At 45.7% G+C, this 23,003-nt stretch overlaps 1 protein-coding gene and 1 long non-coding RNA gene across 2 annotated transcripts; one reads left to right on the forward strand and one right to left on the reverse strand.

Annotated features, from left to right (window-relative positions):
* Positions 1 to 2,805: 2,805 nt before the first annotated feature.
* yap1 (Yes1 associated transcriptional regulator) lies at positions 2,806 to 22,387 on the reverse strand. The gene is made up of 8 exons (XM_037267167.1): positions 21,632 to 22,387; positions 20,289 to 20,524; positions 12,779 to 12,897; positions 11,510 to 11,623; positions 7,101 to 7,258; positions 5,913 to 6,046; positions 5,254 to 5,366; positions 2,806 to 5,114 (listed from the first exon to the last, which is right to left on the reverse strand). The coding sequence occupies exons 1-8, from the start codon at positions 21,830 to 21,832 to the stop codon at positions 4,879 to 4,881; spliced, it is 1,311 nt and encodes a 436-aa protein (XP_037123062.1). The 5' UTR covers positions 21,833 to 22,387; the 3' UTR covers positions 2,806 to 4,878.
* On the forward strand, positions 11,631 to 12,638 carry LOC119132164. Its single transcript, XR_005099803.1, has 2 exons — positions 11,631 to 11,705; positions 12,153 to 12,638. It is a non-coding gene; the product is annotated as an uncharacterized LOC119132164 (long non-coding RNA).
* Positions 22,388 to 23,003: the final 616 nt, after the last annotated feature.

The following is a 23,003-nucleotide window of genomic DNA, read 5'->3' on the forward strand; positions in this document are numbered from 1 at the left end:
GTGATTCCCTCATTAAGCGCACCTGCGTGAAGAGTTTTAGCTCCTGCGGAACGTGAAAGAGGCTAAAACTTTTCACGCAGGTGCGCTTAACGAGGGTAACTTGGAAAACATGTTGGAACGCGGCCCCGAGGAACAGAGCTTGACACCTGTGACCTTTGACCATGATATTTCCCTAATAAAGTGGCCTGTTATTAGGTACACTTGAAAATGGCGGTGTACCTAATGGAGTGTCCGTATGATTCCCTCGTTAAGCGCACCTGCGTGAAAAGTTTTAGCTCCTGCGGAACGTGAAAGAGGCTAAAACTTTTCACGCAGGTGCGCTTAACGAGGGTAACTTGGAAAACATGTTGGAACGCGGCCCCGAGGAACAGAGCTTGACACCTGTGACCTTTGACCATGATATTTCCCTAATAAAGTGGCCTGTTATTAGGTACACTTGAAAATGGCGGTGTACCTAATGGAGTGTCCGTATGATTCCCTCGTTAAGCGCACCTGCGTGAAAAGTTTTAGCTCCTGCGGAACGTGAAAGAGGCTAAAACTTTTCACGCAGGTGCGCTTAACGAGGGTAACTTGGAAAACATGTTGGAACGCGGCCCCGAGGAACAGAGCTTGACACCTGTGACCTTTGACCATGATATTTCCCTAATAAAGTGGCCTGTTATTAGGTACACTTGAAAATGGCGGTGTACCTAATGGAGTGTCCGTATGATTCCCTCGTTAAGCGCACCTGCGTGAAAAGTTTTAGCTCCTGCGGAACGTGAAAGAGGCTAAAACTTTTCACGCAGGTGCGCTTAACGAGGGTAACTTGGAAAACATGTTGGAACGCGGCCCCGAGGAACAGAGCTTGACACCTGTGACCTTTGACCATGATATTTCCCTAATAAAGTGGCCTGTTATTAGGTACACTTGAAAATGGCGGTGTACCTAATGGAGTGTCCAAGTGATTCCCTCGTTAAGCGCACCTGCGTGAAAAGTTTTAGCTCCTGCGGAACGTGAAAGAGGCTAAAACTTTTCACGCAGGTGCGCTTAACGAGGGTAACTTGGAAAACATGTTGGAACGCGGCCCCGAGGAACAGAGCTTGACATCTGTGACCTTTGACCATGATATTTCCCTAATAAAGTGGCCTGTTATTAGGTACACTTGAAAATGGCGGTGTACCTAATGGAGTGTCCAAGTGATTCCCTCGTTAAGCGCACCTGCGTGAAAAGTTTTAGCTCCTGCGGAACGTGAAAGAGGCTAAAACTTTTCACGCAGGTGCGCTTAACGAGGGTCACTTGGAAAACATGTTGGAACGCGGCCCCGAGGAACAGAGCTTGACACCTGTGACCTTTGACCATGATATTTCCCTAATAAAGTGGCCTGTTATTAGGTACACTTGAAAATGGCGGTGTACCTAATGGAGTGTCCGTATGATTCCCTCGTTAAGCGCACCTGCGTGAAAAGTTTTAGCTCCTGCGGAACGTGAAAGAGGCTAAAACTTTTCACGCAGGTGCGCTTAACGAGGGTAACTTGGAAAACATGTTGGAACGCGGCCCCGAGGAACAGAGCTTGACACCTGTGACCTTTGACCATGATATTTCCCTAATAAAGTGGCCTGTTATTAGGTACACTTGAAAATGGCGGTGTACCTAATGGAGTGTCCAAGTGATTCCCTCGTTAAGCGCACCTGCGTGAAAAGTTTTAGCTCCTGCGGAACGTGAAAGAGGCTAAAACTTTTCACGCAGGTGCGCTTAACGAGGGTCACTTGAAAAACATGTTTGAACGCGGCCCCTCGAGGACTGGAGGTCGACACTCCTGGCTTAAGTGAAAAGTGCCACACCCGCCCTCACCCCCACTTTCTGATTGGCTGTTTGATCTGTGACGTCATTCGGACACTCGATTAGGTACACCCCCATTTTCAGGTGTACCTAATCACAGGCCACTTCATTAGGGAAAAATCATGGTCAAAGCTTAAATGAAAGTGAAAAGTGCCACACCCGCCCTCACCCCCACTTTCTGATTGGCTGTTTGATCTGTGACATCGCACGGACACTCCATTAGGTACACCGCCATTTTAATTTTGTATTTGTTGGATTGTACTTGATGGTATCATACCGAAAGTGTTTGTGTTTGAATAAAAGGTTGAAAAGTGCCACACCCGCCCTCACCCCCACTTTCTGATTGGCTGTTTGATCTGTGACGTCACACGGACACTCCATTAGGTACACCGCCATTTTAATTTTGTATTTGTTGGATTGTAGTTGACGGTATCATACCGAAAGTTTTTGTCTTTGAATAAAAGGTTGAAAAGTGCCACACCCGCCCTCACCCCCACTTTCTGATTGGCTGTTTGATCTGTGACGTCACACAGACACTCCATTAGGTACACCGCCATTTTAATTTTGTATTTGGATTGTAGTTGACGGTATCATACCGAAAGTGTTTGTGTTTGAATAAAAGGTTGAAAAGTGCCACATCCGCCCTCACCCCCACTTTCTGATTGGCTGTTTGATCTGTGACGTCACACGGACACTCCATTAGGTACACCGCCATTTTAATTTTGTATTTGTTGGATTGTAGTTGATGGTATTATACCGAAAGTGTTTGTCTTTGAATAAAAGGTTGAAAAAAATTCCCTTATCCCGACATTTGGTATTTTGAGGGACCTCAACTCATAACAACGTATAACACTGTCATATAAAGCAGTTAACCTAATATCTGATTTTTATGTTTTAATTGGCGAATATTAAAACAAAGTATAAAACACCAGACAAGTTTCAGCATAAATATTTATTAAAAAAAAATAAAGGGCCACACCCACAAACTTTTACGACAAAGTATATATTTATTTCAAGCCAAATTTCAATGTTTGTATATGAAGGGATATATATTTATATATAATGTAACAGATTTTATGGTTCTAAAACACATGCATGTATCTATCAAAACAAAACAGATCATCGCTGCATATAAATTCATTTCATGTGCATTCAGACAACTCTAAACACAAAAATGTTTTTTTTAAATTGGTGTGATTAGTTCAACCGCTACTGCGATGACCGTCGACGAGCTAAAGTTGCCGTTGACGGCCACGTGCTAAAGTAAGCATAAAATCAACGCCGAGTCGCAACCAAAGTGAAAAGCGTCGCCATGCAATACAAGCACTTGTAGTGTACCACTAGTTGTTTTTTTTTGTTTGTTTCTTCTCACCAACACTATTTGTCCGTCTTGGAATACATCGATTAAACCCATCAGTTAAATCAATTATACACGAGGCAAAAATACAAAACGGTTTCTTGCTCGAAAAATTGTTCCATCAAGTTCCAAAGTTAACGCTACCAAAGGATACTGAAGGTTAGCCATCAAACTGTGGTGTAAACATCGGGGAAAAACATCGGAAATCACAAAATCCTTTCAAATCTCAGGGTTAGTCAATCGCAATGACCGGCGCGGCCGCAAAAACGACAAAGAAATAAAAGACAAGGTAAACTGACTACGATTTGTTTCTCTTCTCGCTAGCTTATGATACATTTTGTTCAGACTGACAAATCACTGCGAAACTGACAGCAAAATTAGCAACAACAAACAAAACATCTTTGGAATCGGCCACAAGTCCTGACTGAGATCAGAACGGATTGTTTCTCAATTTAGTCCTGCCAAAAAGAAAGAAAGAAAGAAAGAAAACTCTCCAAAGCGTTCTTTCACCTCAACCTCACCGTCGACATGACTATTCAACCTGCTCCGACACATCTCAGCTGTCGTTTCATATCACTAATCGACAAATCTGCTTGTCCTCTTTTTTTTGTATTTTTGGTTAATGTTCAAAAAGATTGGTCGCTAAAAGACACAAGCTTGTAATATTTGTGTTGAGACAACGGGCCGCACAGTTGCATGCGAATCGTTGTTTCTAGGGGATACTCGCCGATACTGACTACCGATACCTCTAGTACTTTTGATGCATAAAATTTAACGTAACGGTCACAAAAAATTGTGAATAGACCTATTTTTTCTTGACACACATGATGTCAAACTGCTGCAGTATAACGCCAACTACTGCCCAACGACTCCTCTGCCTTAAGTATCGGTGGTTGGTATCGGCAGCCTCCGGAAGTACCCGATACCTTGAAATAAGGCTGGGTTATCGGTACTCGCCCATCCCTAGTTGTTTCTTCATGTGGTGAAGTTAAAGACAACAAAAGAGTAAAAACAAAAAAAAACTAATCTATTATACACGCCCTGTTATCTATAAAAAGTCTAATACTAAACATTAAAAAGATAAAAGCCAGTAAGACTGCGGTATAAAGATGCTAAAAAAAATCCCTACATCCCATTAGAATGCGTTTAAAAATCAATTTGAAAGTACGAGAAAATGAAGAAAGTTGTTTGTGTCGCTCGCCGTCTTAAAACAAAAGCTGAAGGCACTTGATCTAAAAAAAAAAAAAAAAAAAAAGTTTAACTTAGACACGCTGGCACAGCCAAGCAGCGATGTGGTCGCCCCCCCCCCCCGCCAAAAACCTTCACCTGTCCTAATATTGAGGCCTTTTTGATACCTTGGCTCCAAATCCGTATCGGTTGTCCAATACATCATGTTAGGTTCCTCAGGCAGAAAAAAGGTGCAACAAACACAGAAGGTGAGTAACTGCAGGACAATGAGGCGTCGAAAGACAAACGGGGTCAGAGGCCCGAGATGGAGCTTCGGGGAGCCTTTGCGTTATTGTCTGCTCATGGGCCAGCCTTGAAGACACAGACAAAATAAAAAGGAGAGAGACGAGAAGAATACTGCCGCCGCAGAGTACGGGAAAAGTCCAAACGGGCTCGCTGAAATGTCTCGTCAAAAGCACGTTGGTGAAGGCGCAGGAGGATGAAGAGGGGACCCCCCCGACCCCCCCGCTTCCCCTCTATAACCACGTAAGGAAGCTCTCCTTGTCGATCTTGGTGGCGGCCAAAACCGACTCCATGTCGTTGAGGATGTCGGAGCTGAGCGCCTCCTGCAGGCTGGGCATCAGCTCCTCGCCCTCCACCGCCATGCTCTCGCTCTCCAGGGTGCCCAGGTCCACGTCCGTCCCCGGGATGGCGTCCAGGTAGTCGGGGAAGCGGCTGGGTTGCGTGCCCATGGAGGTCGGAAGCGGGTCTCCTGCGAGGCACAAAGCGGGCTTCAGTGCGGTGCGACATGGCAGTTCCCCCTACTTTAAAACCTTAACCCAACTTTAAAAACCCTACCTCCAAACATTGACCGTACTTTGAACCCTGACTTAAGCTAACTATTAGCTCACCTGTGTCCATCTCGTCCACGCTGTTGAGGAAGTCATCGGGAGTGCGAGGGACGCTGTAGCTGCTCATGCTCAAGCCACTGTCTGTGCTCTCGTCCCTGGAGTGGTACGTCCCGCTGAGGGACAAACAGGAAACCGACACGCTGTCGTTAAAAGTTGAACGCCGATGTCATCGGATGGTGAGGGGCGGGGCGGACCAAGAGGGACAAAGAATGGGCGACATTTAACAAGCTGCACTTATTAGCCGAGGAAAAATATGTAGGCAGAGTTCAGCCGAGACGGCATGAATGAGGCCATTGTGAGCGTTGGGGGTTGGGGAGTGGTGTCGGTGGGCGGGGGGGGGGGTGGGGGAAGATTAGGTCGTCTACTCATTGGACCTCGAGCTCCCGGCCTGCTTCATAATCAACTTTTGCTCATGTCGACCAGTGGGGGGCGCTACACATGGCAAAGGCAAACCAATGCGAGGCAGTTTCACAGTGTTAAAAATATATTGAACAGATTTGACTAGTTAGACATTTATAAAAAAAAAAAACAATTAAAAAAAGATAGACTGGAAGAACTTAAAAACAAGATTTTGGAAAATATGTTTTGAATAACCCTTGACCTAATTTAAAACCATTTGGCAATTTATAAAATGCTAGCGAAAGCCTTTCGGAACCAACCTGTTGAGGAATGGGTCTGAGCTGTTGGCGGTCATGGTCCGGGCGTCCTGGGCCATCGGGGAGGACACGGGGTTGGTGGTGCCGCCGCCATCTTGCTCCATGCTGGTGGGCAGCTGGTTCCTCAGAGCAAGCTCCTACGGACCCCCAAAAGAGCAACATTGGTTTTGTGTCACGTTATATCAACTGCTTAGCCTGCTACGTTAGCATCACTGGGGTGTGGTCAAGAGGCTGGTCCGGCAACCTTGAACGTTTCGGAAGATATATTTATTTTTTTCATTAAATGAATTTGTTTTCAATTTTAGTCAAATTGGGTCACACCCGACACTTTTGAACTTGTTTATCAAGTCCACCGCCGCTCCCATTCATCATCACGACGGTCATCATAAAAGTGTCGGTGCCGGGATGCTGCCTTGAGTAAACTCCTGAACTCGGCGGGCCGCACACCCAGCGTGGAGGCGGCGATGCGTCACTAGGAAGTGGTAAAATTACCGCCGATGAGTCACGGGACTCGATGGCCCAACAATGGAAGCCCATCAAAGCGGGCTTTGAGAGTTTGAACCTCTAAGTGAGATGAGTCATCTTTCAAAGGTTATTCCAGATGGAGCGCTCTAAAACGAAAGCCGTTTGCCCAATCACACTCACACATGAGTCGAACAGACGCAAAGAAAAACCTCTGCACGCTTTTGCGGATGTTTACACGACACGCTTTTTAATTTAGAACAGATTTGGCTTGTTAAGAGCAAAACAACATTGCTGCTTTTCGGTGCGTCTTCGAAATTGAGCAACCGTCACATTCTGTCAAATTGTCATTGCAGTTTATGATGTTCCCAATTTCTGAACTTAGAAATTATGTCGTATTATTTTTGCATTACTCCTCCCTATCATTAGATTTGGTATAATTAAAAATGCTGATATGATTGACATCTCTGCGTGAATAAAGTCATTTAAATTTAGAACAAAAGGCCTGTTAAGTCAATTTTTTTCCCCCGTGAACAAAGGCTGTTTTATTTTTGTGCCTTTTCCAGAGTAAAAAGTGGAATAGTAATGTATTTTTGAAATTCACTTAAAATCGGAATTTCTTCTGTAGTTTGAAACTTTATGATGGTAATATTGCGACATCATTATTTCTTTCTCCCCCAGCCACAGTGGATGGACTCAAATTAGTTTTTAAAAATCCCCAGTCCTGACCTGAGGTCTTTGCCGAAGCAGCTCCTGCTTGAGCCTGAGCCTCTCCTTCTCAATCTTCTGCAGCCTGAGCTGGTTGACGCTGCTGAGGGTGGCGGAGGGCAGCTGGCCGCCGCCTTGCTTCACTGGTGCGCTCTGGGAGATCCTCTGCTGGTTCAGGGCTGGGAAGGGAACACAACAAGAACGAGGGCTTGTTTAAAGATTAAGACTTTAGCAGCTCGTCACGGTTGGTTTATTTACACGGGCGCTATGTACAAATCTTGACAAGGTCTGCGTAGCGTTTTTTTTTAGCATTGCTTTACGTTAGCCGATTTGGTTTGACGGCCATCTTTTGCTCGCATGTCAAAGCAAATTGGAAACCTAAAAGCGGCTGATTATGATGCAAACTTCCGTTTTTGCGCACGTGCGTCCGGTACTGTTGTAAAAATAGCCCATAGATAATCAACGTCACGTAAACAAAGCCAAATGTCCTTCATTTCCTACTACGGGATTCATAAAGTACATCTCTCCATCTCTTGTGAGCGGAAACTGTGTGCGTGCGTAATGACTTCAGTGTTTGGTGACGTCTCGAGAAAAAAAAAACAGCACAACAGGACTTACAAGTTCACCAAAAGGCTGGAGGCGAGCCAGTGCAGCAGGTTATGTAGGCTACAGGAAGTCCCGACACAAGTTTTATAGCACGCGCAGTCCCAATTCCTGTAAGACCTGATCCCCGCCCACTGGCTGACTAAGACGGGCATTGTTGCTCAGCCACGTTGCATCAGTCATGACTTATCCTCTTCATTGTGCTTTTTTTTTTCTTTTTCTTTCCGTCCAAACAAATCAGAGTGGAGCCCTGCAGCCTGCAGGCTCCTGCCTCTTTATCTCACTTTCAGGCTCTTCCACAGAACCCGCAGTACATTTGGTTACGCAATCTACCGACTTGCAGTGATTCATCATGGCGTACACGTTCACCAATGGATCAAGTTTGGCGAATGTATCGATGACAATAGGACTCATGGCAACGTCTCAGAAATTGATCTTGAAGTCAGTCATTTTGTTTTTCCAAATTCCGGCCACATCTTTGTTATTTTCTGGGGGGGTTTTGGGAGGGGGGCTAATAAACATGAGCAGTGCTAATCTTCGCATGCCAAGTGGCTCACAGTTGTATTTGCATCAGCCTGACCACAAGGAGCGCAAGTGTAAATGCCAGGACGTGTTTGCTTATGCATCCAACCACAACAAAGCCCTGATGGGGGCACAATTTTTATGCAGTGGGGACGATGGGGGGCTCGTCTCGCTCGCCCTCCCCGCGCTGTCCCGCCCGCCACCCCGGCACCTTCAATCAATGTCTGTTTACACTATCCCGCAGCTGAATGGATCGCAGCCCGGGGCGCTCCCTGGGAAGCTGCGCGGCCCCAGCAGCAATGACACCCCCGCCCGACTCCCGAACGCATCCATCTATCCGCCTCCCACTCCCTCTCTCCCTAACCACCCACACAGTGACTGAGCCGCCGCCTCCTCTTCTTCTTCTTCTGCCCTCCCACACACATGCAGTCATGGAGAGAGTGCTACTTCTCGTCACTTCTTCTCGCCGCCGCCACACACAGTGAAAGCCTCGCACGTATCCCTCCGCCGACTCAGGCACTAGTTGACCCTCCCCCTAAGATGATACAGTTACATATTTTCCCCCGCCACAGTCCAAAATTTATACCCTTGTCATGTGGTCACCAAAGGCGAGGCGACGGCACTTTGGAGAAGGAATTAGAGGGCGTTCAACAGCTTTCGGCGACAGCACTCAAACGGATTCAAATACTTCTGCATCATCGTTAAAATTTGTGACAGTTTTTTTTTTTTTTTTTTTAGAAACTTCAACTAGGTTTTGTTTCATGGAAACTACCAAATTTTCTTTTGGGCTTTCGGAAAAATATGTTTTACTACTGATCACTACAATAAATGAACAATCGTGAAATTATATCAAATCTAAAATGACAAAAATTGCAGTATATATTTTTTTTACAAATAAAAAAATTTCAACGAGTATATTGTGTTATTTTTTTTGTCACTGATTGGATGAGAGAAATCATGTGATTTTACTCCCTCACAACAGGCCTGAAAATGCCTTTACTTGAGCTACCATCACGACATTCTTTTCCCTGCGCCAACGTTAATTATTAATTATAACGTCGATCTAAATTCAGCTCGTTTGGCCTCGACGGAGGTCAACCTTCCCAAACACTTGAACTAAACAGTCCTCAAACATGTCCTTCGAGGCTCGAATTTAGCGTCCAAATGACGTGATCAAAGAAAACAAAGGTCCGCCTCGCAGACCAAACAGTAAAGCAAAACAAGCGCGGCGAATATGCGACAACAATGAGAAAGATCGCCGGCGTGAACGAGCCGAGCGTGAGAGGACGAGATAGGAGCGAAGGACAGGTTCATTTCAGGGCCAGCCTGATAGCGCGCACACAAGGAGGCCGCCGACTTGGTGTGTGTGTGTGTGTGTGTGTGTGTGTGTGTGTGTGTGTGTGTGTGTGTGTGATTCAGAGGGTTTGTGTTAGCAACACATGAGGGCGGCCTAAGCTGCCGAGCCAAGAGAGATAAGAGAGCAAGTTAATGCCGTCTGCCTTTTGTCTTCTTCACGCACGCCCGCAACACAACGATCCAGCAACACCGGCGCTTATCAGGCCATCGCGCCAGGAGCCGCGTTACGCTACACACACGCACACGCACACACACACACACACACACACACGCTTGAAATGCTAACAGACTATGATTAAAAATGTTGTTTCGTTATGTGCAACCAACAAATGCTGTCAAGTATATGGCCGACTAGCATAAACAAGGCAAAACGTTCACAGGAGGTCAGAAAATCTGAAGAATCTGAAAAAGCATTAAATAAGAGAAATCCATAAAACAGCTTGGCACTGAAATTTAAAATATGGTCCCTCATAAGTCGAGACATGGATGTAATTCACCACATGCTGAAGTAGGAGTACGTGACTTAGTGTTGGTTTTTGTTTGCCGGCTTTACACAATTAGCATTTTGGCGCGGCTTTCTTGTCGCTACTACTTTGACGGCAATCAGAGCTCTTTACCCCAAAATCTCATGAAGTAACATTCCAGATGACATCATTGCAACTTTCAGAAGAGGCGGAAGAGAGTCACATGACACGTAGGCCGTCTTTGACAAAGCGGCCTTAGAACCAAGAGGCTAGCGGGCTAGCTAGTTAGCTAGCTGCTTTATAGAACTCCTCCTCTTTCCCGTCGCCATCTCCAGGAAGGATGCATGCTTATCTCGTCTGAATGTTCTGTGTTCTTTTCCTTCTCCCCCCCACCCCCCCCTTAAAACCTGAACCCACTCCTGCCCCCTTTTTCCTCTCCCTTGCCTCCCCCAAACACACACACACACATATTGGACTTCTTTGACTGAAAAGGTCTGGAACAGATTAAGAGTTGGAGTGCAGAATAAAAAGGATTGGCAGAGATTCAAGTCTGTCTGGAGCGACAGCACAACGAGGCCGTGCCTGCACTGGGCCTCACGAAAAGAGTTGGGAGGGGGCGTTAGATGTTCATGTGCATGTGTGTGTGAGGCAGCCAGCAAGAGGCCTCCGTTAAAGGTGCTGTGCTGCTTTTCTCCTCAGAGCTCAAATTAGCCTCGATTATCAAAGCGGCTGGCCGACGACGGGACACCTGCATGGCAGCAGAGTTCCAACAAAGCAACATTTTACGGCTTTCGGCTCTAACGCAAGCCGCTCACTCGCAAGAAACTTGAAGGTGAAGACTTATGCAAAAGTCACGCCCACCTCAAGGTCCGACTGCGTGTTTGCGACTGCAGTGGCGGCACGGCAACAGTTAACATGGTGAAACTCAGTATCAGGCGCCCGCGAGCCATGTGTGCATGCGTGTGTTCATGACTTCTCAATGTTCAAAGGCGCCGTCTCCCCTTCCCAGCTGCTCCGCTCCCTTTACAACTCTGTTTTGGACTCTGCACACATTGGCTGACCAGACACGCAGGCTTTGGTCTGCTCCATGATGATGTGATGGTACTTTTTTTTTTTTTAAAGTCTTATCACACATACCTGGTCCTGTCGCTGATTTCCTAACCGGGCAGAAAACTTCCTGTCAAACTTTAGCTTGGGTCGGGACAAGGGGGAGGGAGGGCGGCTGGTGTGTGTGTGTTGCTAGGATTAACGAGCAACTCAGCTGTTGTTCCAACACTAAAATGGTTGACAAAAGGTTAGGTGCTGCTTCAGAGCAAAGAGGGGGTAAAGGGGAGGTGCAACATCCAAAATAAAATCAAAGTGAAGCACCGCTCGGGCCGCTACAGCTGCGAGGAACTTCACCAGGGGGGAGTTTGCGTTTCTATGACAACAACTTTGAGTCCCCGTTTACGATAAACGTCGGAGCGACTTTGCGACGGGACTCACCGAAGCGGGGGTCGAGCCGCGGGTCCAGCCAGGAAGTGGTTTTGTTCTTGTGGTTGATGTAGTAAATTTCACCTTCTGATGTAATGGCTTGTTCCCAGCCTTCGGGGAGTGGACCTGGGGGAGGGCGGACATAAACACACACGATGATTCTTCAAATGGCCTGCTCACAAACCGAGGTGTGAAATTAAACACCCAAGTAAGTATTTGACAAAGATCTGCTTCTGGTTGCCAAACACCGGTTATTATGTTGCCAAAAAAAAAAAAATACATAAAGTGGGGGACCACACCTTTGATTGGCAGCGGTTACGCTGATGATAGCATCTCGGCGTAATGACGCGCAATTAGATGATGATTACAAGTTATAAAGTGTCATTTTTTTATGTTTGCACGTCATTCTTAATAAGCTTTCAAATATTTGCTTTAAACTTATAAAAAGACACTTTTTAAGCATTTCAAGCCGGAAACCCAAACTCGACATTTTCACCACAGACAGACAAGTTTGACTTTTAATTGACTTGCTGCAACTCTGATGCACATTGTGACATAACCATTGAATGGTTGTCGCACTAAATCGGAAACACTACTGTAGCGTCGGAACAAATGGTCACCTCTGATTGTCTTCTAAATCTTTTTTTTTTTTCAGCTGTCAACATGAGAAGGCAGCGATATGATAGTTGACGCTTCCTGCGTAATCTGGGAGTTGCGGTGCACGGAAAAACATGTCAGACAGGACCTGTCACGTTCTACCCGGGTCTCACCTCACCCCAGGCGAATTCCACCAACGCCAACTTCAGCGAGCTACGAGTAGCGACTAGCGTGTAGCGCAGAAATGCCTCGACAGAAGTACCGATAGTCGAGTGCAAGGAGATGTGTGCAAAATCTCAAGCATAATGGAAAAATGAAATGAAATGAGGGGTTGATTATTTAATTTCATAGAAATTACAACACATTTTAATCGGGGTGTGGCTTTCGCGTGCATTTTTTTTTAATGTTGATTTAAAATATGATAGAATTTTTTTACCATCACATCAAATTTTTTTAAATATTTTTTTTTCTTTTTGGTTTTAACTCTGACCTACAAAATCTTGCGCAATATGGATTTTATTACAATTTTAAGTTTCACCTTTCAGAAAAAAATGCACCTGTAAAAATAAGATTTTGTTGACCCGTTTAAAAAAAAAAAAAAAGGATATTTTTATCTTGAACACGATTATTTTTCGACATCAAAATAAAGTAAAAAGAAAGTGTCGGGAGGTGGGGGGAACACACCGCTGGCTGGGTTCATCAGGTTCTGCTGCTGGACCGGCAGGGAGCTGGGCGGGGGAGGCTGGCTCATCTGGAGAAGGGCCTTGCGGGGGTCCTGCCAAGTGGTGGTCTGATCAATGTGGCTGCCGGGAGACAAAGAAAGATAAAGACAATCAGTTTGGGGAAAGTTCAACGCGGAGGTCGGCCGACTGCGAAGCGGCCGATGCGCAGGAACTGATGAGTCAGTCGCAGAGCTTTCAAATAAACAATGGGAGCGATACAGTTAGCTTCCAAAATCAGCTTACGCACGCCTGGAAAACACGCTGGCCTTTAATTCTCTGGAAATCGGCAGTGTGAAAACACTTAGTCTGGTGAGAGACAGGTTCTGCACTTTCACCGGGGCAACAGATACAATACAACACAACTTTATTTAGAAAACGCTTTCACATGGCAACCGGTGATTTTTGCTACGTGGTAGCGCTTGCTAGCAGCTAGTTACCGCTAAAGGTATGTTTCAAAGCTAAAAGCTGGTTTTGGTCTAATATTTTGTGGCTCGTTCTAATATTTTTTTCCCTATATATTTGGTTATTTTGACAAATAGTTATCAACTATCAGAATTCTCATTGTGCATATTTTAGTGTAATATTTTGGTATTTTTTTGCTAATGTTTTTTTCTATTTGTTTTGCATCCATTTTTTTGTAGTTTTGTAACAAGCACATTTTTAAGGAATTTTCAGTCATTTGATACGAAAATTTAAAAAATCTGCACTTAATTGTTGAATAGTTCGGTATTTTGGAAAGTTATGTTTACCCTTTTTACAACTAATGACTGAGCTCATTAAGTGACGTTACCAGAGCAAATCACAACAGAACGCCTTGGCGGAGGCAAGCCTCAGGTGAGGCGCCGGTCCCGAAGCCTTGAAAACAACAAGTGAAGGGCGGAACAATGTTTCTGCATCTATTTCACGGCTCCTCTTTGCCTGGCAGCGAGGGGGGCGGGAGGGGCTTTAGGGAGGATTGCGGTGGGTGTCGGGGTTGGGGTATTGTGTCGCATTCTGTGAAGGCATTGATAATTAGTGCTTTGTTGGTACTTGTTGCTTGATTAAGATGGAAAGCTAATACAGGAAGCCCTCCTCTCCTGAGCGGGACCCTCTCTATTGAGGGAGGGTCAGTCCCAGGGCTCAACGCAGGGGGTCCTTCTTTTTTTTTTTCTTTCCTGGAAGCCCCCTTAAACACTGTGGAGTGTCAGGGGCTTTAACAATCTGGCGCCACATTTACAAAGCTTTCACCTGCTTGACAAAAGCGCAGACTGAGCTACGACCTAAAACCCCGCAGCATTCACATGTTCTCTTCTTTTTTTTTTTTTTTTTTTGACGTCCCTCGGCTCAAACAAAACAGGCGGCGGATTCCAGCAGTTTGTTTACGTGGGGGCCGCAACTCATGGGTGGGTTAGTTAGTTTGTAGTTTAATCATTTCGAAGTCAGTCATCTTAATGAACTCAAGCAAAAAGCTAACGTACAAATAATTCGCAGAAAAGTTACTATGAAAATAGTTTTAGGTCAGACAAGCAAAAAGTATAGTTGCAATGGAAATGGATCTTAGCTAAATAAACTGAAGCTAAGTAAAGTTTCTCTGAAAATAGTTCTTGATTTGACAAATTCAATCCAATGGTAACGCTATCAGATTAGTTCCCGACTCGCCAAATCCAAGCAAAAATGTCAGATAAAGTTTGACTATTAGGTTTCTCTTTAGCCTCGGCCATAATCCCAACCTGCCGGTCAGGCCCTTCGGTTTTTTTTTGTTTTTTTTGGGGGGGGGGCTGACTCAGCACTCCTCCTGGAGCCCCACAGCCCCAACCCCAACCACCCTCCACTGCACAATGCAACCCATTTTGAAGCCCCCCTCTTGTTTATGCTTTACTGATCAAAGGAGCTGCCAAATCCCCGACCCCGGACCCCCTGCCCCCCTCGTGGCCCTCACACACACACAAACGCACACACACACCCATAGCAAAGCAAGCAAAGTAGCTGGAACTGCTCAGACCGAAGGGGCCCCCTTGAGAAAGAGGGGTCACAGGGAGCGGCCAGATACAACTGTCCAATAGAGAAAAGGACTGAAAGAGAGGAAAAAAACATCCACGGAAGCCTCCCCCCCCCCCCCCCCCCCCCCCCCCCCTCGGAAAGCGAATGGCTGCCCGAGTTGCTGTGGTCCCCTCGCCTTGACCTCTGCTTCCCATTATGGAAACTATGACATTTATTATAATGGGAGAGAAGCAGTTGGATAAGGAAGGGAGGTTTTGATGCGATCCAAGTACAGCAGCATGCGGAACTACAAATATTTAGGTTTTTCCATTCTTTGCCTCCCTGTAAAGCTGTCGTATCTAAAATCCGGTCCGCGGGCCGAACATGGGCCCTCTGCATGTTTTTTGTTGGCCCACATCAAAAGTCAAAATTGTAATTAAATAAAAATGTCACACGTTTTTTTAAAAGTGTTACATGTGATCACTATTGCTATTTTTTTATCACCCTAATGACTATTTGCTTTGTCAACTTTCACACTATATTTATTCAGATAGGCTCAATTGCTTAACATAAGTTTACAGACAACACACTGAATTTGTTTTATCGTGTTTCATAAACACAAGGTAAAGTTAGGACATGGCTATTAGAAGTGCTTTTCTTGCCATCCAATTGACTTTTCTATCAAGATAGTTGTTGGACAAAAAAACAGTTGATGATCAAAAGAAGTGAGAAAATCAAATCACTTCCGCCTCACCACGACTCCGTCTTTGAAACATTTACTAACTTGGCGAGCGGGTCAATGAGTTACAAGCCGTCTGTGATTAATCACCGAGCTGTAAAACTAAAAGATAATCCATTCAGCCAACCCGATATGGCCCGGGACGGATACCACTTCCTGCGGGCGAAACATGAAACAAAAAAATGCAGCGACAACTGCTGGGGTGGGGCGGCCCACCAGTTGCCGCGAGGAATTGCTGGTGATGCGCTTGTCTTTTAGCACCTAGCTTTAATTTGACAAGTTAAGCTAGCTATGACCTGACTTTTAGCGTGACTTTATCAAACCAAGCTACATTTGAATAGCTACTTTTGTTTTGGTTTCAACTTGATAAGTTTCATCGGAATTTGGTCATACAAACAGATCAAAAACGTTAAACCAATGTGTTTTTCAAACCCAAAGCTCTGTGGCTAGCTTGAGGTATTTTGCTGTGGAAATACTACAAATGCAACACTAATCATGAGTAAGCGGACTTTACTTAGGCGGCGGATGAGATGGCAGCCTTGTGCTATTTCCGTCCACTCAAAGGCCCGCTTGTTGTTAAGAATGAAGTGAAGTCACGATTTTGAACCCATGGGCACCTCTGTTCTATTCATTTGTCTTTACACTACATGCACAACCAGCTCCAGTATATGAAAACGGATTGGTCGTTAAGATACTCATTTGAACCGTCATTGCGGTCTCATGTGGCTCAGCTGACGACTCTGGATTCACCCGGACCATCGACGTGTCCTTGACGGACGGGCCACTAATCAATGTGGCGTTTATTGCGCGGGTGTTATTTATAATGTCCTGCTGTGAAAGAGGGGGGTGGGGGGGTGTTGTTCAGAGCTTCAGAATCATCAGCGTACAAAACAATAGCTAGGTCATTGAGTTGTTTCCATGTTTTTATGGAAAATAACCATAAAACCTCGCATCCGCCCGAGAATGATCACATCTGAAAATTCATAAGTGTTAACACTCCATTGTTACAAAGTTAGACCAGAACTGAAAGTTGAATGCGTTCCACTTGGTGAGTGTCTCTAATGAAAAAGGCCCCCATAGAGAGGAGTTGTCAGATTTTAGAAATGGTGGTCCCGAGGTGCCCCCAGACTAGGGGTACACGCTCAGAAGGTGGTCGAAGCCAGGGACTAAAGAGGGCACCGAGGGGGGGCCGATGTAATCAGGCCCCTAAAATGAGGATGACCACCTCAGCTCTGGTCAGGCCGGGGGATGCCTGGTTGCCTCTCTATCAGCAGGACATCATCAAGAGAGATTATTGGGGCAACCTCCGTGACCCCATTGTGGCTTTAAGTTTCCCTTTGAAGAGGCGTTTGTTTCGACAAGATGCAGCTAAAGACTGCGAGTGTGTAGCTTTAGCGCCACTGCTGTTTTTGTTCACCTCCAAAACAGAAATGTGTATTTGTCAGCTTTAATGGGTTACTCCTTGAAGGTGTTAGTTGATTGCACGTAATAAACAATTTTGTTTAATGCGGCCGCCATTCAAGAACCTCAAAGATTCAGTCATCTAATTCAATAGCGACGTTAGCTTCAGTTTTAGCCATTAGCTTCGATTCATCAAGCCAATTACAATTTAATCAATCCAAGTTTAATTTTGAGCTTTAACTTTGGATTTGTCCAGCTAAGCTCTGTTTTGAAATGTACTTTAGTTCAAATTTTAGCCATGAATTTGAATTTGTAAGGACAACTTAAAGTAAAAAGCTACTTTCACTTTTAGCTATTAGGCAAATTTTGTCAAGCCAAAAACTTATTGACTTCATCGCAGTTGTTTCTGTGTTGGAGGTCATTTGAACAGCAACAATCTTTTCTGGGGATTTGAGCAACCCAATCTTTGGGTAAGTTTAACCCCCGACGCCACCTGATGAGACCCACTTCCCAAGTCCGAGATGCCCTCAGCTGACAGTGGAAGCATTGATGTCTGGGACAGAGGTGTTACATCAAGACTTTGGTAAACACGGGGCTCGACTTTCTCACAGTCCCATTTGTGTACTGAGCTGACAGCCCCCGCCGTGGAACAGGAAGGGTCTTGTCTGTGTGTGTGGTCAATAAAGCAAAAGTTTGTCAAACACAAAGTTAGTCCAAATGAGCTCTTCACACAGGCTCACGATGCCGCCTTCCCCAACATCATTTGCGCAGAACAGCCTGGAGTGAAATCAAATTACAAGCTCAGGACGCACTGGGCTACTTTTGAGGCGGAAAAATACACGTACAAGCCTCAGTAATATTCCACAATTGACAGAATGAGATGGCGATGGAGATATTTGCTGCCATATTTAGAAGCAAAAATAATCGCCTCAACCTTGTTTCAGGGTCTGTGACTTGAAAAATGAAATTGTTTCGTGATGCTTAGAAAAAGAAGAAAAAAACAAGCGGATGTGGGAAAGGTCGCCCTTTCTAAAGTGTTTAAAATCCAATTGGGAAGAGACAATCGGCCTTCAGCGAATGGCTCTACCTGCCCCTGAGGCCGGATAATAACAACCAACACTCGCCCCCCCCCCCACTCCCTCGCCCTACAAAGAAGCTCACCCCAGCTTAGGGCCGACTTCCCACGGACTAAAAGCTGCATTTAATAAGCGTCCGGAAACAGTGATTACCCCTCCGAGTTGGCCGGTGCGTCTAAATTAGAAACCTTCATTAGTTTATGACCCTCCCCCACCACCGCCCCCCCCCCCAGTCAGCCAGCACCAAGCAAGGTGACCCAACCTCCCCGCTGTCATAAATCAAAAGCCACAGCTAAGTGCTGGAAGAAAGAGGAGGAAAGGTCAACAGACTTTGTTGACGTTGGAGCTCTCTTTAAATTGGAGGTGTTTTTCTTTCTCATGGAACAATTGGGCAACTCAAGCGGCATCATAATTGCTCCTGAAGCCCTCGCTACTAATTATTGCTGTTGTATTTATTTGGGCAAACTTTATAAAATATGTTGCTTTTAAGAAGCAAGTTTAAATATAAAAAAAAAAAAAAAAAACTCCCTGCAATTTTCTGCTAATCTCCACGTGGCCGCTATTTAACTCGGCTAAAAGAGGGCCGATGGCGCTCCATTGACGTGAGCTTCGGAGGCCCATCACCCACCGTCCGACAGATTGCTCATAAACAACTGCCCAGGGAATTCCCGGTCCAGCCCGGATTCACAAGGCCGATGGAGACAACTGAGCGAAACGTGAGCCGACGCGCCGCTTGTCCGTCGGCCCCCCGGCCCCTCGTTCGCTCGCTCTCTGGGCTTCGCCACTCGGCCTCAACACTTGGGTGTCAAGAGCCGGCCTGTTTATAAATAGGGGAGTGTCTTTTCCAGCAGCGGCAGCCGAAGGCCGTCTGTGCTCCAGATCGAATGTCGGTGCTCTGATGCGCGATTTTCTTTCACATTTTAGCGGGTTGCAAGCCAATACAAAGTTTTGCTTCCTGCTTTGAACTTTGTTTTGGTGTCTTTCAGGAGGTGCGTTTTTTTTTTGTAGGGGCTCCAACGGTTGAATCATTCCAGAATCGATATATCGATGATTCCATCGAATGCGAGTGCTGTGATTTTCCTTCCTTTCACTATTGTTTGACTCTTGCTAGCGCTACTTTTAATTACGTTTTTCGGGCTTTCTTCCACAGCCAGCCAACATACGATTCCACATGAAAAGAAGGCGCCCAGCTTTGAATCCAAGAATCGGAGACAAAATAGCTTCAAGTACACACAAACTGGCTTTCGCTCAACTTAATTTATCCCGTCAAAGTGAATAATTATCAGGTTTTTAACAACGGCAGCGATCCTGGGAGAGTTTGCAAAACACCAACCCCCTGATCCTAAACACACACATATTTCTTTGAAATGCTACAGATGTGGTCCAGATGTGTGAAGCCTTTCAACATCTGGCAGCGAAATCTATTTTTTGATCCAGAGTGAATCGGAATGGATCAGATTTGTGCGGTTGCTGTTTTTGTTGTTGTTGTTGTTAAGTTTGTTGCAGCAGAGACAGGAGATGGGCCGAGCTCTGGCGTCAAAATGAGCTGCTCCAGAGTGATTATGCAATAACGGCTAAGCGCTAGGTGACTCCTGTTAAAACTGACACCCTTTAATGGGCCTTGAAAAGTGACAAAGGAGTACTAAGCCAAGACTAAAATGGAAAAAATAAATAAAAATAAAATGTTATACTGAGTGTATCATTTGATGAACATAATATTATGAATTTTGATCTGACTTTTCTTATCAAATGATATAGAAAATAATATACATTTAATTATAAGATTGACGTTATTGGCGACAGGGAGTAGCGTCCAGATTGACAGGTTAGCAGATGACGCTGGCGTACTTGTGTCTGCCGAGGCCACCACACTGGCCCTTTTGTCTCCCCGGCGAGCCCTGAGGAACTCCGCACACGGCCCGCTAAAGACTCGTCTTGTTCGCTAGCTAAATGTAATTACCTGCAATTGACTGCGTTTGGGAGGACTGGTCGCCATTGTGGGCCGTCGCAAGGCTGCAATCGGCATAACGTACAGCGGCTCTGATTTCGCACCCAACTTTTCAAAGACTTTGGTTGTGTCAATACAACCGTATCACTTGGCACATTCCGAGGTAGGACACCTTAAGCGCTAGACGATGACAACGCGTTTTGAAACCAGATATGTTTGCTCGTGGGCAAAAAAATGTTTGGGAAACCCAACGAAAGGGTTTTTTGGTTTATGGTGGAGTTACGTTTTCATGCCAAATTAAAACCTACAAAATATAACACGACAAGTTGGATTGAGTTGACGCTCTTACTTGAGGAAGTATCTCTGGCCCGAAGCGGTTTTAGCCATCTCCCATCCCGGGGGGAGGGGCACGTCATCCGGGATCTCGTACGACGACTGTCGCAGGTGCTGGGGCGAAGCGCCTGCCGGCGGCATGCCGGACAGGGAGCCCCCGGAAACGGCGCCCATCTGCAGGGAGGCGGGCGAGGAGTGGGCGCGCACGTGGTGCGGAGTGAGCGTGCCGCCGGTGCCCGCGTCCGTGCTCGCCTGTGAGGGGCGACAAAAACGAGAAGCACGACTTTACAACGGTGATTCTTAAAAATGTAGTATGAATGTGTACCATGAGTGGTATGCACGCGCCCTCTAGTGACACGCAAAAGAATGACTGCTTAAGTGGAGGTCAGCTGTTTTTAAAGTGCTACTATACTTTCGGTTTGCAGATATTGATAGTAGTGAGCCACACACACCTCTCGCCGCCTTGTCTCAATTGTGACTGGACAAACTAGTTTCACGTAAAATGTAGCTGTCCAAGTTGGCCCGACGTGATACTTTCCAGGACTTTTATGTTGCCTGTTCTTTTTATTGGTATGTGTACATCAACATTATAGCATTGTGCGACCGATTCTTTCAGATCCAACCAGAAACCACATTTTGATTTAGCACAAATGCAGATTGTACATTGATGGGACATAAATGACCCCCTAGCAGCATAGCTCTATTTTTAAAATGCGACAAAACAGCAGTGGTAAGTTTTTTTTTCCACAAGCATTCTTTATGTTCTAATTACAACTTTATACTGTATCTATGTTAGGAAGCTTTGCGTGTGGAGGCAAGCTTGTAGTCGGCCCTTGAAGGAAGGGAAAGGAAGGGAAAAGGGGGGTGGGGGGTGCAGGCAGAAAGGGATGCAGGGAGGGGAGAAGGGGGTTGGGAATTGCTCACGCACGCGCACTGGCCAACAAACTTCCAAAGAGGAGCAGCAACAGTTGTGGGTATGAGATGAGGGTGGGGGAGGAAAAGAGGCACAAATAGGGCAAAATGGAATTGTGGGCTGCAAAGTGGACTCAACAAAACATCAATTTTGTGTAGATAAAAAGAGCACCAAAAAAAAGTAACATTTCCACAAGCAAAACTCAGTCTGCCAAGTCATTAAACACAATTGAGCTGCAGTGATTGGGTTGTCATTTTCTGACATTTTCAACAAACACTACACGTTATGTTGACAGTTTTAAGGAGATTTGGCAAGGGATAAAATGGGTCGAGGGGAAGTGGCTCCCCCTCCCTAACAGGACGGGCCTGCTGTCTGGGTCGGAACCGACACCGAGCTGGGCCTCGGAGGCCCCCTGGGGGGGTGGGGGGCAGGCAGGGGCGACTTACTTGTCTGGAGTGGGACTTGGGCTCGGGCGGCTTGAAGAACGAGTCGGGCAGCTTCCTCATCCTCATAGGCACCGAGGGGGGGACGATGGTGTTTTTGGGGTTCATGACGGCGTTGAAGAGAGCCTCCAAATCAGTCTCCGAATCGCCCCGGACGTGGACGATCTGGTGTCCGGCCGGAGGGTTGTGCTGGCTCGGATCCATTGTCCAGAAAAAATCTGCCGAGCCAAAGTTGAGGAAAAAACAACCCCCCCGTGGAAAAAAGGGGGAAAAAACAAATCCCGAACTTGTTTTCCTTGGATTTTTCACCCAGCAGGAAATGTGCAAAAGAGAAAAAAAAATGTCGACGCTGCTCAGAAAAAGTTGTCCCGATTCATCCTAAACTTTCCCCCCCAACCGAAAAGTTGTTAGCTGTCGAACTGTGCACACAAAGTCGACGAATTGTGGTTGTTACTTGCGGGCATTCTCCAGGAGACAACAAAGCGCATATCTGGAAGTATTTTGCTGTCGTCCCGATCCAAAAACTTTTCCACTCCAAACAAAATGTCGACGCACACACACAAGTCCCCCCTCCCCACCACGTCCGAAATGTTGTAATTTGGGCCCGAAATGAGCCCGTTCGTTGCTGGCAGGATCAATCTCCGCTGCTCACTTTGGAGGAGGGAGAGAGAGAGAGAAAAAAAAGTTTCGCCCCAGTCAAATCTAAACTTTGGGCAGGACATGAAACTTTATGGGACGGCTTCTCCAGAGGCGGGGCTAGCCTCCAACCGGGACAGGAGCCGTTCTTTAAAGGTACAAGCTTGGTTCGGGGGGGGGGACTCCAACTCCATCAACTTTCCTTCAGGAAACGCCTTCAATAGTAGATTGACACGTATGTGAGCATGAATATTTAAATTCAATTCTGAGATAGTCTTGGTTATTTAGGAAGAGATATAATACGGATGGTTTCACATAAACGCTGACAATAATTTATTTATATTAAATTGATGCATGAATCATAATCGGCTTTAACATTTTTCTTAAATGCTTGTAGCTCATAATATAATACTTATTAGCATCTTATGTAAATGAATTGCCACTTTTTTTTTTAATAATAAATAACAAATCTTATTTTACATTTATACGGTTATAAATTTTATGTTGAATGGGAAGACCAAACCACAATGAGAGTCATGCAGGCCTATTAGATTATTTCATCCGCCAATATGGCAACTGTGGTCAAATTTTGAGGCCACACACACAAGAATGACATCATTCATATGAAAACAGTTGTTATGTCAGGTGCCCAAAGGAGCCACCCGGGAAGACCTCCCGTGGGTCAAACAACAGTGACATGCGGCCCATTTGCAAAGTGTTACACCAATGCGTCCAAATG

The sequence above is a fragment of the Syngnathus acus genome, chromosome 13 (assembly GCF_901709675.1).
Source record: "Syngnathus acus chromosome 13, fSynAcu1.2, whole genome shotgun sequence".
Classification (NCBI taxonomy): Eukaryota; Metazoa; Chordata; class Actinopteri; order Syngnathiformes; family Syngnathidae; genus Syngnathus; species Syngnathus acus.